Here is a 15,559-nt window from a genome sequence, read left to right as displayed (position 1 = left end):
CGTGCTTCCTCCTTGCAGACCGCGAATCGGCCCCCGGTACACCCAGTGCTCTTGAGCCAGCACTATTCCAATGTTCTCCTTGGAACTTGCCCTTGCAATCACCGCAGATGCAGCTCCCGCATGGTGGAGGTTTATCTGGGCTATCTTAGTGCTGGCCATTGGCTCCGTTATTGTTTGAAGCTCTTCTCCACTGTCGGAGTGTCACCCTCCCTCTCCGACATGGCGCTTTCCTGCGCATCGCTGTCCACCCTGAGCCCTAGGAGTCCTAGGTCTAGGTCGTCCGGCTTCTGCTCTTCACTGGCCAGCAGGTCTATCTCCCTGGTTGATCCAGTCCTTTCCGCCTCTATGGCTTTCGAGACTTCTTCAGGGACCTTGGTATGTTTTCCATCCGGTGCCTCCTCCGAGGTATCTTTCCTCGACTTTTCCCTGTGCACATGAACGGGTATGTTGCCAAATCGGTAGTTGATATGATAACTCCGACGTTTAATTGCCTCCAGGGATTGGTCATCTGCCCCGATCGTGAGGAGTTTACCCTGACTCTCCACCTTGCTTCTGAAGATTCTCCATAGTCGGGTATGGAGATAAGGTCTTCCGTTTCAATTGCCACGGCTTTTGGCAGAAAAACTGTCACCATGTGGGCTCCTGGTATATCATCTCCAGCACATGTTGACAGTTCCACCACTTCCCAGCCTGGCAATCTAGAAACTATGTTAATCAGAGTGAAATTATGCGGTGTTTCCAACGATTAATTAATTGAAATAATAAAACTTGTTGTTTCTTTTTCGTTGGTGTGGGTATTTATTCTTGCAAATACCGATATTTCGGGAACCACTTGTTCCCTTCATCAGTGCAAACAACTTGTTCCCGAAATATCGGTATTTGCAAGAATAAATACCCACACCAACGAAAAAGAAACAACAAGTTTTATTATTTCAATTTAGAAACTATGGTTCTAACCCATTCTGCGGTTCCTTCCGTCGCGCAGTCTATCAGTATAAGGCCTGGTCGAAAGCGTATCCCTGTGAACACGAGTTTCGAAGTCCAACCCTTGATCATCTGCTTGGCGACAAGGGCGAAACCTTTTTGGCAGCATGGCCAGTCGAATGCCCTTGACGGCACTAGCATAGCTAATGGCGGGCTTCCTGGGTGTTGCCTTCACTCCTGACCTGCCCGGGTTTTTTTCCCCCCTGGGTTCAGGTTTGGATTTTTTGGGAGCATTCCCTTCATGCGGGCTGATCTCTGCTGCTCCCCGCTTTCTCGGCTTCGGTAGAGATGGCTTAGGTCTGTCCTGAGCCTTCTTAAGGGCCTCTACTGGTTTCAGGCCTTCCTTCAGATAGCGCAGGTACCATTAAACACCGGCGCCACTGAGACCTGTCGCCTTCCTGACGTCTGTTATATTTATCTCAGACGTGCTTTTGCTGGTCCCTGCTCTTTGAGCAGTGGTGTTCGTTGGCAGCTGTCCACGCAGTATGCCAATGTTAACCTTGGATCTACTGCTTGACATCCCAACTTCTCCTTTCTTGGGCGTAATCACCTGGCTCTCAGTAATTCGGAGATGTGCCTCCGCCTGATTAACCAGTCTTTGTGCGGTACGGGGCGCCGCTTGTTTGGTTTTCGTTTTCTTTTCTTTTTTGTACTCATTTGATTCTCACTGAGGCGACACAGGTATCAGTGAGGCTCCGTTCGAATACATTCAGTTATCACCGACTGCAAACTATCCAATGGGCACGGTTCGCATAACACCCTGGATTGGGGGAGGTGTTTTTCGACTCCCCCAGTCTAGATCCGTAGCGTTCTGTTAATAGTAGGGTCACTTCGTACAGGGTGTGGCTATCACCACTCACTAACTTTCTTGGTAGACGAGAGGCTTGGCCTCTGAAAAGCTACGCACCGTCCTAGAGGAGAGACAGCTCATCCTCAGAGAGAGATAGGTTGGCCTCAGGGAGCTATGTTACGCGTCAGTCTATCTTGCAGTGCACTGCTTGACACCTTGCCCTTTGATAAGAGCGAAGATCTTCCGGTGACCCTTGATGGATTAAGCGAAAATGAGGGCTTTATTCGCCCTGGGAGCTCGGGTCCCCATCTTCATCAGAGGGGCCCCCGGTCTTCGCATATTTGGCGGACTTGGTTCCACTATGTGGAAAAATATAAAAATACGAACATTATCCGTCCGACTAACGTCGCTCGTTAAAATTATTCTCGATGGATAGAGGTTTGTTATTTGTCGCGGCTGACTGCCAACCGAAGTCGGCTCCAAAAGCTGATGGTTCGGGGAACTCCCCTATGTGTATTTCAATCTTTGCCTTGATTTACGTGGTGGTTAGTCCGGTGATTGTTAGCTGGGCTTTCGATAGTCTCATAGTGAAGTTCATTCCAATTATAAGTAACACTTACAATTTAATTAATTTCGTATAGAAAATTGCTAAACTCATTTTATTTCAGATGACCAACAACAGCCCCAACGTCACCAACTCTCTCGGGCAAACAGTGGCGAAGAGTCCGTCTTATGACATCAATTATTCAACAATTAACAAATTAAAAAAATCCATTTTAGATCTGCGACAACACTGAAATCAATAAGATTAGCATTTAACCAGTTTGCAGAGCTAATGTATAATTACAAAGTTTATGTCCTAGGAATAAAGTCGATAATACCTAACAGTTTCACCCTGTCTGTAACATACCTTTAAGTACGAAGTATATATAAAAGTAACCATAGAGCTGATAAGCCCGATTTTCCAATAGTATTTTTAACAGATATGTAAACAATTTAGCATTCAGATATATTTTTTATATTTCTCGCTACTGTTGATTTGAAGGAATTTAAAAAGACCGAGAAAAGATACTTTTGATTTTATAGTGAAAAATCGAATTCTGCTTTGTCGGTTCAGTGAAGAATTTAAAAGAATGCGAAATTATAGAAATCTAAAAGGCAATTAAGGACATTCTATTGAAACTACGAATTTCAGAGTTCACTTGGTCAGATTTATGAGATAAAGATAGCCTAAGAGCCTGATTACAAAACCTACAGTGGCTACTACAAACAGAGATACAACTGTATAGTTATCTTGTACTTATATGATTATATAGTCAACTAGGTCCTTTGGAAATTGAAAGCATTTATACGTCTATCTTTTAATTAGCTATGAATCAAGTTTGAATTGAGAAGGAGACAGTGTATAGAACAGATACAATTGGGCATAAAAATAAACTGCAAAAAAAAACACTTTTTAGTGATTGTGTGAAATAATGAGCAAATAATTAACTAAAATATGCTGAAAAAAAAATACTTTATTACGGGATAATGTTGTGCTACTGAACCGTTCAAGAATTTCAAGTGGGAAGAGGATACAAGATGGTAAAGGTTAAAATCTGTGATACAATTTAAAAAAAAAAGAAACTAAGATGAAATTATTACATGATAAAATGTCATAAATTTGTAAAAAATAAAAACTACGAAAACTTAAATGAATTTCATGGAATAGCGAAGATTGAAAATGAAATTCGACGAGCTGGTGTTGATATTCAATTTATGAATAACTTTATTAATAATGGAACTGAATCATATTTGTGAATTAGATCATCATCAACTAAATAAATACACGTAATAAAGGAAAATTTAATTTAATTTAATGCTAAACTTCATATTTTCCACTTCGTCACCTTGTATTCATTTACAAAAAGAAGTACATTTTTGTATGGAGATTTAGGTTTTGTACAGCTGCATTTGATTTTCAGTATCTTGTTCAAAATAATGTAAAGATTGATATGTCGACACAAATTTAAGAAAAATACACTTTGAGAATATCTTTTGGGAAGTTTTCAATTTGAGTGAATTGGTAGCTCTTCAACAGCGATGCAGACTCAGAAGGCAAAATTGTGGGCCTCCGCATAAGCGGACCTTAAAATGACGGCAAATAATCTCTTTTTAATCTTCTAGGTCCACAACTGATTTTAGGCCGTCTACGGGCTAGTTGATGTTCATCACCATTATCAACGACGCAACAACCGGTATCCGGTCTAGGCCTGCCTTAATAAGGAACTCCAGACATCCCGGGGGTCTGCCTCGTCTTCCTTTTCTACCATAGATATTGCCCTTATAGACTTTCCGAACTGGATCATCCTCATCCATACGGATTAAGTAACCCGCCCACCGTAACCTATTGAGCCGGATTTTATCCACAACCGGACGATCATGGTATCGCTCATAGATTTCGTCGTTATGTAGGGTAGGGACTCGTCCATCCTCATGTAGGGGGCCAAAAATTCTTCGGAGGATTCTTCTCTCGAACGTGGCCAAGAGTTCGCAATTTTTCTTGCTAAGAACCCAAGTCTCCGAAGAATACATGAGGACTGGCAAGATCATTGTCTTGTACAGTAAAAGCTTTGACCCTATGGTGAGACGTTTCGAGCGGAACAGTCTTTGTAACCTGAAATAGGCTCTGTTGGGTGACAACAACCGTGCGCAGATTTCATCATCGTAGCTGTTATCGGTTATGATTTTCGACCCTAAATAGGAGAAATTGTCAACGGTCTCAAAGTTGATTTCACCTATCCTTATTCTTCTTCGTGTTTGACCAGTGCGGTTTGATGTTGTTGCTTGATTCGTCTTCGGTGCTGACATTCCCACCATATATTTTGTCTTGCCTCCATTAATGTAATCTCGCTCCGATTGCCGCCTGCTGGATCTGGATGAAGGCAGTTTGTACGTCTCGGGTGGTTCTTCCCATGATGTCGATATCGTCAGTATAGGCCAGTAGTTGGGTGGACTTAAAGAGGATCGTACCTCTCGCATTTACCTCAGCATCACGGAACACTTTCTCGAGGGCCAGGTTAAAGAGGACGCATGATAGGGCATCCCCTTGTCGTAGACCGTTCTTGATGTCGAATGGTCTTGAGATTGATGCTGCTGCTTTTATCTAGCCTTGCACATTAGTCAGGGTCAGCCTAGTCAGTTTTATTAGTTTCGTCGGGATACTGAATTCTGTCATGGCCGTGTACAGTTTTACCCTGGCTATGCTATCATAGGCATGGAACGTCGTGAAGGTGAACACCGGGAAGTTTGTCGAAACTCTGGGAACGGGTGTCACTGTCGTAAATTCAGTTATGAACCTGATAACGACAGTCTGCGGAGCCTCCATATCCAGGAAGACATCGAGGCGCGGCAAATCTTCCATGGATTGGTGGACAGTGGAAATCGCAGAGCTCCGGAAGGAGTGTCACAGGTTCCGCCGCTTAACACAGCGTCTAGACGACCGGGAGGAGGCATGTACCATAATGATGGAGTACAAATCAGTCAAAAGGAGACTCCGCAGTGCAATAAACAAGAGCAAAGCTCGCTGCTGGCAAGATCTGGTCGACGAGGTGAATAGGGATCCGTGGGGACTCAGTTAAAAACTGGTAACCCGAAAAATCGGGGCTCTGCAGAAACCCTGTTCACTTAAGGCCGAGCAGATGGACCGCATTGTAAGGGCACTCTTCCCTGCCCACCCCGTATGGGATGGTGACGTCGGTGCGGAGAGCGCAGAGGACTGTCCACTTTTCTCTATAAAAGAGTTGGAACAGGCAGTCCTCTCTATGAAAAACAAGAAGGCGCCAGGACCCGATGGTATTCCAGCAGAGGTATACAAATTGGTATTCCAAAACCGGCCAGACCTACTGCTCGGCGCATTCAACGCTTGCCTGAAAGAGGGCATTTTCCCTGCTCGCTGGAAAGTTGCGAGGCTGGCGCTGATCCCTAAAGGGAAAGGCGACCCCGAATTGTCGTCTTCATACCGCCCACTATGTATGCTTGACACTGCTGGGAAAGTGCTCGCAAAGCTCATCAGAAGTAGACTCGCTGAAGCGATACGCGCTGCCGGAGATTTATCTCCCCGGCAGTTTGGTTTTAGGGCAGGGAGATCGGCAATTGATGCTGTCATGCAACTCGTGGACGCCGTTCGACGAGCAGAGGAACATAGCCGCCGAACTCGACGGGTGGTGCTCCTCGTAACGCTTGACGTCAGAAACGCCTTTAATTCCGTAAGATGGAAAGACATTCTAGGCAGACTAGACAGTACCTTCAACGTGCCGAACTATCTCTTACGGATTTTGAGGGACAATCTGAAGAACCGCTCCCTGTTCTATTAAACACTAGAGGGTCAAAGGTGGATGGAGGTCACGTCGGGGTTAGCACAGGGATCCATCCTAGGGCCGGACCTCTGGAACGCTACCTATGACAGTCTGCTTAAACTCGACATGCCCGAGGACTCGCGCCTGGTCGGCTACGCAGATGATGTCGCAGCGCTTGTTGCTGGACGCACTGTCGAACAGGCGCAAAGCAGACTCGGCATATTGATGCGACGGGTAAGCGAATGGATGACTACTCATGGTTTCAACCTTGCACTGGAAAAAGCCGAAGTAGTCATCCTGACTAAAAAGAGAATTCCGACCCTGCGTCCCATATCATTCGGCGAGTCGATCATCGAGTCAAAATCAGCGGTAAAGTACCTCGGGTTGACTCTTGATTCAAAGATGAGCTTTTCTGAGCAAATTCAAGCAGCAGCGAACAAGGCTGCAGCTGGAGTTTCGGCGTTAAGTAGGCTAATGGCAAACACTGGGGGTCCTACGTCTAGTAGGCGACGTCTCCTGATGAGCTCAACGCAGTCTGTCCTGCTCTACGGCGCAGAGGTATGGGCTGGCGCTCTTAAAAAGGAGGTATATCGTAAACGCCTCGCGCAAGTACAGAGACGGGGAGCTTTACGGGTGGCGTCTGCGTACCGCACTGTCTCTGAACCGGCCGTGATGGTGATCGCGGGAGTTATCCCCGTTGCTCTTCTTGCTAGGGAGCGTCAGGCCATATACAAGCGCAAGGGAGATGAGCCAAGGGAGGTGGTTGCTCGCGAAGAACGGCAAGACACTCTAGACGAGTGGCAGCTCTCTTGGCAAAATGAAACTAGAGGCAGATGGACTGCGCGGCTCATCGGCAACTTAGGTGCGTGGCTGAATCGGAAGCATGGTGAGACTGACTGTTTCCTTATCGAATTATTAAGTGGGCATGGAGGTTTTCAGTCGTACCTGCACAAGATTGGAAAGGCGCGTTCTCCGGATTGTGTGTTTTGCAATGGAGTTGTGGACGAGGCCCACCACACTTTTTTTCTTCTGGAAGGTGGGATGGGGTTCGTCAGCAGCTCTCTTTAAACACAGGGGATCTCTCTCCAGACAACAGACAACAGATGCTGAAGACTGCTGACAGGTGGAACCGTGTTGCCCATTACGTTCGGGCCCTTCCCTGCTAAGAAGATAGAACTCGACCGGTGGAGGAGCCGGATGGCAGGTGGTTCCTTGAACTGACAGTTCCCTTCCTCCTCTCCCCTCCCGTTGGTGAAAGGAATTCCCTGAGTTGAAGGCTCCGCAAAGCGGGAGAGTTCGAGGACTAGCCCGAAGTAATGTGACAAACGGTTTCAGGCTAGCTCTCTGACGATGGGGAGGTGTTTAGTTGGTAGTCCGACAACATACCGAATGGAGAGTCCAACACTGTGTGCGTAAATGCATTCACCTACCCTACCCCAAAAAAAAAAATGCTATCATAGGCGGCTTTAAAGACGATGAATAGATGGTGCAACTGTTGTCCATATTCCAACAGTTTTTCCATCGCTTGCCGCAGAGAGAAAATCTGATCTGTTGCTGATTTGCTTGGATTGAAGCCTCTTTCGTATGGGCCAATGATGTTCTGGGCGTATAGGGCTATCCGGCCTAGCAAGGTAGCGGAGAATATCTTATAGATAGTACTCAGCAACGTGATACCTCTATAATTGCTGCATTGTGTGATATCTCCCTTTTTATGTATGAGACAGATAATGCCTCGTTGCCAATCGTCAGGCATTGATTCGCTGTCCCATACCTTGAGAACAAGTTGATGAACCACTTGGTGTAATTGGTCGCCTCCATATTTAATTAATTCGGCTGTAATTCCATCGGCTCCTGGCGACTTATGACTTTTAAGCCGATGAATTGCACGGACTGTTTCTCCTATACTTGGTGGTAGCAATATTTGTCCGTCGTCTTGAGTTGGCGGGACCTCCAACTCGCCGATGTTCTGGTTGCTCAGTAGCTCATCAAAGTACTCAACGCGATTTCCCTCTTTGCCTCGGCGGGATGAGCATCGAAGTGTATAAGGCTTCATCCTGCTGACTTGTTGGTAAAACTTCCGCGCCTGGTGCGGTTGCTCCCTGTACTTTTCTAGTTCACAGACTTGTTGATTCTCCCAGGCTTCCTTTTTCCGTCCGTGAAGTCGTTTCTCCGCACGACGGAGTTCGTGATAAGTCTGTGCGCTTGCTCGCGTTCTTTGAAAATGCAACATTACTCGGTATGCAGCATTCTTCCGTTCCGTTGCTAGCTTACATTCATCGTCAGACCAGCCGTTCCGACTTTTTTTGCGACTGGGGCCAAGTATGTTTGTGGCCGTATCAATCATAACGTTCTTCAGGTGGTTGTGAAGATCATTTGTTGATGCTTCATCTCCAGGACCTCTGTTGACTGCGGTATTGCGGCATCCATTTCCTTCTTATAGGTGTCGCAGAGGGTTGTGTTGTGGATGGCTTCAGTATTCACTCTCACCTCATTGTCAGAGGGGATTCTAGGTGGTGTTGTAATTCGAGCTCGGAGCACCATGCCAACGAGATAGTGGTGCGAGTCTATATTGGCCCCCCTATATGTTCTGACATTCATCAAGGCTGAGAGGTGGCGGCGTTCCATCAGCACGTGGTCAATTTGGTTGAAAGTGGTCCCGTCTGGAGAGGCCTACGTATGTTTGTGAACCGCTTTCCGCGCAAACCAGGTACTTCCAACAACCATTTCGTGTGATGCTGCTAACTGGATAATGCGCAATCCGTTATCATTTGTATCCCTATGTAAGCTATGGGAGCCAACGTATCGCCTGAATACGGACTCCGTCCCTACTTGACTGTTGAAATCTCCAAGTATGATTTTGATATCATACTTGGGACAGGCTTCGAGGTTCCGTTCAACTGCCTCGTAGAAGGTATCCTTATTCGACTCTGCAGTCTCCTCTGTAGGGGCGTGAACGTTTATGAGGTTTATATTTCTAAACTTGCCTCGCAAACGCAGAGTGCATAGCCATCCGCTTATATTTTCAAAGCCGATAACAGCAGGTTTCATTTTTTGGCTGACTAAGAAACCTACTCCGAGAACATGGTTTACTGGATGGCCGCTATAATATATGGTGTAGCGGCTCTTTTGCAGGAAACCGGTCCCTGTCGATTGCATCTCTTGTAACGCTGTTACATCAGCCCTATATTGGGACAGGGTATCGGCTAGCTGCTCAGTAGCATTCGGTCTGTACAGGGAGCGCACGTTCCATGAGAAAATGTTCAAATCGTTAATCCGTTATCGTTGCCGGGTTCGTCGTTGTAAGACCCATCCTGTCCGAGCTCCTTTCGTGGCTTCGTAACATCGGTTTTCCGTGTAGGGTTGTCAGCCCTTACCAAACCCCAACCTGGAGGACCAGTTGGTACAATTTGTCCCGTTTTTAGGCGCGGGAGCCTCGCCTTCATCCTTCCCCGTCTGCAGTTTTTCATAAGAAAAGAACTCCCAGCGGTCACCACATGGAGATGGAGATAGGGTTTGGTAGTAGAGCTATTGTGTTGGTTCAGCAGGCGTTTCCCAGGTTTAATGCTCCATCGTGTGTACCATCCCCGTTTCGCCATGGGACCTATACTACCCTTTGACCGCTAATGCAATTGTCACACCTCCTTAGTAAGTATTGGCCATTTCCGCCTTCCGATTACATAGCTTATAAAAAATAAACCAATGCGCGACCAAATTCTTCATTTGGAATAATATCAGTCCAGCGAACTCCGATAATACAATGCAGACAGGTGTCCACCGAGGTTTGGAGCCTTGAAGCGACAATGGTGTAATGAAAATTATGGGATTGCAATGATGAAACGACTGCCCTGAGAAGACGACCTAGAGGGAAGAGCTACCCCAAAAACCTAAAAAATTGGCGGAATTGACCGCTCAGTCGACACATGCTTGCGCGCCTCTGTGCTAGTCAGGCTGGGAAATGTGGGGGGGGGGGGGGGCGGTCTTTTAAGCACTACGATGACTCATGTGTCATTATTCAAAATTCACGTTCCTACACCAGTGCGTGGGTCGGGACCCGATTTTGAAAATAACTACACAAACATAGGGATTCGCGTAAACCAAACGATTCAAACCTAAACGCGAGCTAAAACCTGAAAAATGAAAATAAAAAAACGACCACTCGATCGCGTGCGTGGAGCCATAAATCTCCGAACCCGAGTACCGCGATCGAGGAGGCGAGTTCCACAACGAATCACAGTCTCGATCCTCGTTCCTTCTGCCTCAGATTATTGATACGTGATCTCTGATGTTTCGTTCGTTCCTTAACATACTCCGCCCATTATTCTGGACAATCTCCCTATTGTGTTTTGCGATTAAGGAAAAGGGGAAAAGAAGGAAGTCCCCAAATTAAATAAAGAGTTATTTCACTATATTCATATGTGAGAAAATATGAGAAGTACAATTATGTAGAAAATAATATAAAGTAAAAATTTAAAAATTTAAATAGCCAACATCCAAAGAGACGGAATAAAGAGAAAGTAGGTGAAATAAAATAAATAAATAAAATTAAAATAGAAAGAACCACTTCACAAAGAAAGAAAGAAAATAAATATCATAATAAAGAAAAATATCAAAGTAAAACCCCCACCCAGAGGTCCAGTGATCACGCTGCTTAGTTCCTTTTTACAAATAAAAAAAAAGGTTATTAAAGGAAAAAAATTTCATATAGTCTCCATAATTTTTATGCTTCATGATTTACGTGCTTGCCTACACCCAGCTCGGGAATCTATATCTATATCCCTGATCACTGCCGTAGCTCTTCTGAAGGTTTATACTTGACTATGGTATGGAATTATCTTCAAAATTTAATTTTTTTTTTAACAAAGTGTAGTTGAGCCACCGTTTAGCTCGATGTGGCGTTAGATTGGCTGAATAGAATCCACATTGGCATCTCACCTGGAGTTAGACTTCCCTCACCGAGTCGCCGCCTCCTCCAGGCCGCCTGAGCGAAACACTGAACAATCACGGTAGAACTTAATTCGACTACTTCCTTAATGCTGCTATAGAAATCCTTCAAACCTTATTGCTCTTTTCCCGTATATGTCCTCGCGAATCCTTGCCGTAAGAAACACCAAACACCTCGGCACCAGGCTGGCGTAAGGCCTCAATTCTCCCTTACAAGTGAACTATCCAGTGATCACCGACAAACCTTCTTTTTCCGCACTCCCAACAATTTCATTTAGCGGAAAAGAGACAACAATGACCAGAATAAATGCAGCTTGATGCGAGTGCTGAGGTGTCTACATTTCCAGATTTTAGACAAAACAACGAAGGCGAACCTGGCTCTACTAATGTGTCGAATATTGTCGAGGTTGGTGCCATGGAAAAACCTTACAAAGATATGCAAATTGAAGCCTTTAATATTCCGATCATTTCCCCTCCAGGACTCCACTCCTCTCTACTATTCTGCATTAGGTGACCTTGCGCCGACTCCACGGGCGACTCGACGATTTGAGTTTTTCACCATTTTTACCACCCGGGGCTTGCGGAAATTTTCAATTTTCTTCGATTTCCAACAATCCTTCAGCTTCCGATTTTCATGATCTCTTGCGTTCCCGATGTCCTATTCTAAAAAATTTTGCATTTCTTGAATCTGGGCCGCCTCCCCTCTCAAAAGAGACATCCCCCTCGGAAATCCGACGACTTTGAGTTTTTGTTCATTTTTACGACCCGGGGCTCATGCAAATTTTCAATTTTCCTCGATTTTTAACAATCCTGCAGGCTCCGATTTTCCGTGTCTCTCGCGTTCCCGATGTCCCATTCCAAAAATTCTTACATTTCTTAGATCTGGGCCGCCTCCCCTCTTGAACGAGATATCCCCCACGGAAATCCGACGATTTTGAGTTTTTGCTCATTTTTACGACTCGGGGCTTGCGGAAATTTTCAATTTTCTTCGATTTTCAACAATCTTTCAGCCTTCGATTTGCCGTGATCTCTCGCGTTCCTGATGTCCCATTCTGAAAATTTTTGCATTTCCAGAATCTGGGCCGCCTCCCCTCTCGAACGAGATATCCCCCACGGAAATCCGACGATTTTGAGTTTTGGCTCATTTTTACGACCCGAGGCTCGCGGAACTTTTCAATTTTCCTCGATTTTTAACAACCATTCAGCCTCCGATTTTCCGTGTCTCTCGCGTTCCCGATGTCCCATTCCAAAAATTCTTGCATTTCCTGAATCTGGGCCGCCTCCCCTCTAGAAAGAGATATCCCCCACGGAATTCCGAAGATTTTGAGTTTTTGCCCACTTTTACGACCCGGGGCTTGCGGAAATTTTCAATTTTCCAGCCTCCAGCTTCCTATTTTCCGTGATCTCTCGCGTTCCCGATGTCCCATTCTGAAAATTTTTGCATTTCCTGAATCTGGGCCGCCTCCCCCTCTCGAACGGGATATCTCCCACGGAAATCCGACGATTTTGAGTTTTTGCCCATTTTTACGACCCGGGGCTTGTGGAAATTTTCAATTTTCTTCGATTTTCAACAAGCCTTCAGCCTCCGATTTTCCATGATTTCTGGCGTTCCCGATGTCCTTTTTTTGTGAAGAATTCTGGCTAAGTTATCTGTAGTGTTCTAAGAATTTCATTACGATAACCGGAAAGCTAAAACGGTTGGGACAATATCTAAAAATATTGGGGGAGTATGTTGATTGGAAATGGTAATTCTAGGAAACACATTGTCTGAGAATGGGAGAAACCTGGAGATTTTCTGAAAATAGGGAGTGGAAAAATTTGGCGAGGTTTTCTGGACCCTCAGAGATGGATATAACAGAAAAAACCGCACTCTGGTTTGAAGAAGTTATGGAAAATTTTATGATGGTTCTACCATCTGAGGTGGTGCTCAGAGGTGGCGGCGAGGAAGATGGGGCGGCAACCCTATCGGCCAAACCAAAACCAAGTGGCCGAGGAGAACCTCCATAGTGGTGGCAGCGGGAGACGCTGTAATCACTTTGGTTTGCCGGCCGTGATTCACAAGGCGAATGCTCCAAAGACCTAATTAGGGCGATCAGACCCGAGTCTGCACGGGGACTCATCTGAAGTGGCAAATTGGTCACGAAACCTTACCAGGGGTATACTGGTACCATGGGAACCGGGAAAGCCCCTGGACTCACATACTTCAGGTGAACTCCTGTTGTACAGCTCGGTTATTTGCAGTTGCCCCCCCTAGTGGGAGTTTCATGGTGGTTGTGGTTATGCTCAAGCGAGAAGAGACCTTCGGGCCTCGACGTGGTGTTGCGTATCAACACGGGTGCCGTACTCCATAGTTCGGTAGAGATTTAGGTAATTCTTGCATCCACCAGTATGAATGCGAAGCCATACACTTGGTATAGACAGGTACCGCTGTTGCTTGCCTCAGCGGGGCTCTGTTTGTGGTCACAAAATCAATCCGTGTCTTAAGAGGAGCGTAGGATTTAAGTCTCACGACAGGTGCCTACGTAAAACACCATGAGCTTCACTACCATCTGAGGTAGAGCTTCAGTATTTGTCCACCCACCAACATTTGACGGTCAACTTAGCAAATTTTATGTTGAAAAAGAAAGCGAAGGAATTGTAACTAGGCCCCCCGGTGGTGGATTTGTCGCCATACTATCTCACGTTCTCGACGCAGTAGTGTAAAAATTCTTGAATCTTGAACCTGGGCCCCCTCCCGTTATGAACGAGATGTCGCTCGTAGAAATACGATGACTTTGCATTTTTTCCCATTTTCATGATTCGAGGGTCGACAAATTTTCAGTTTTCTTCAATTTTTACCAAGGCCTCCGGCGTGGATTTGCCGTGATATCGCGTATTCCCGACGTGGTAGTGTAAAAATTCTGTAATTTCTTAAATCTGGACCGCCTTCTTTTCAAACGAGGTATTGCAGACAGATTTCCCACGAATTCCGGTCGCTGATATTTTCAGTTTTCTTCGCAATACGTCGCGTTCCCGAAGTATTAATATGAAAATTTTAAGTGCAACCTGAAATATAAATTTTACTTCAATAAACTGTCCTGCTGTAGACGACGTGCCAGTACAGCTTTGACAAATGTCATGTCTGCAAATGTGACAGACCCCTTGCCAATTGGTGTTGGCCAAAACCATGTCAAACTCAGCAAAGGTTCCTTATATTTGTTTCTCTACTTCCTTCTTCGAGGACCATTGGTATCAACGCTAATTACGATTGGGCTCCCCTTGAATAGAAAGCAAGGTTGTCGAACATGGTCTCAAACGCAGACAATGTGAGATTTTGTGGAGCTCAATAGTTGTACAGGTAGGTATCACTTACCTTAGTACACATAAAGCCACTAGTTAACTGACTCCTGTTGGATTGAATAGCAAATGATATCAGTTAGTCTATAAAGAAGAAATCAAAACATATCTAGGCTCACATGCGCAAAAAACAAATCCTACTCGCACGCTGGAAAGTGAGTTATGCTTGCTTCATTTCTTTTTATCTGCTGGTTTACTTCATAGTAAGATGTTTTAGGGGTTGCTTCCACCCATAGAAAGAAAGACAGGAGATTAAAGATACAAGTATTCGTTTCCAAATAAAGCCGAACAGAAGGTCATACTTACAATATGTATAGTTTCATTGCATTCATTTTTCTCAGTCGCAAAGATAGAACGGCGAACCACTAGAATTGTTGAAAAAAGAACCCCTCCTCCACGCAGAACTAGAGTTCCAGCGCATTTATATTGGTTCAACAAATCTAATTTTCCTATTTTTCTTACATAATACTTGTATTGCACTTTTTAGTTTTCAAAAATACCATGCATTGTATGAGTTTAGTCTGCATAAATAGATACATAAAGCTTTATCTGGTCCTATTGCGTTGGGTCGAAGTTGGAGTGGGCTACTGGTTACCAGTTTTCTTAAGCTCAAGTTAAGAGAAAATTCGTGTGATTTGGTGCAAGTAAGATCTCTTAGAGACGATCCACTTTGTTAAAGGTGTACTGCTTTAAGGGGGTCACTGAAATTTGGGGAACATATAAAATAATTTATCTTAGTTTTATTGGAATTTTGTCAAATTTTGCAAGCTTTCTACTTCGATAAAATACGCTTCAAAACCTAAACCAAAGGTACTTAGCGGTGACTCATAATCTGGTTACACTAATATACACTAACATAACATGTCCTTTCCTTTATTTGGTTCATTTGGAGTTATTCCTGGTAGAAGGCTTTGCTTGCTTGGTCAACCGAAACTCAAAATTTTCGCAATTTGCAGCATCGCGCTCTGATCAAATCCCTTCTTAAAAAAGGAAATAAGCCAAAAGAAATTTTGTAAGAAATGTCATTGGCTCTTGGGAATTCCTTCGCACTCCCCACCTGTCCATCAAATGTCAAAGCTAAGACCGGATTTGGAAAGTACTAACCGAGACCTTTTATTTGATACCCCACATGACTATATTTGGTGAAAAGAAATATAATCGTTTCCGAGAA

At 44.9% G+C, this 15,559-nt stretch overlaps 1 protein-coding gene across 1 annotated transcript in view; it reads left to right on the top strand.

Moving 5' to 3' along the window:
• The window catches only part of LOC119655920, a 256,712-nt gene extending 253,316 nt beyond the window's left edge, over positions 1-3,396 (top strand). Inside the window, exon 14 of the mRNA XM_038062087.1 lies at positions 2,443-3,396. Within this exon, the coding sequence (XP_037918015.1) occupies positions 2,443-2,510 (68 nt within the window). The 3' untranslated portion in view covers positions 2,511-3,396. The remainder of the gene's footprint in view (positions 1-2,442) is intronic.
• The last annotated feature ends 12,163 nt before the right edge of the window (positions 3,397-15,559 follow it).

The sequence above is a fragment of the Hermetia illucens genome, chromosome 4 (assembly GCF_905115235.1).
Source record: "Hermetia illucens chromosome 4, iHerIll2.2.curated.20191125, whole genome shotgun sequence".
Lineage (NCBI taxonomy): Eukaryota > Metazoa > Arthropoda > Insecta > Diptera > Stratiomyidae > Hermetia > Hermetia illucens.
This window is presented reverse-complemented; position numbering and strand designations above follow the sequence as displayed.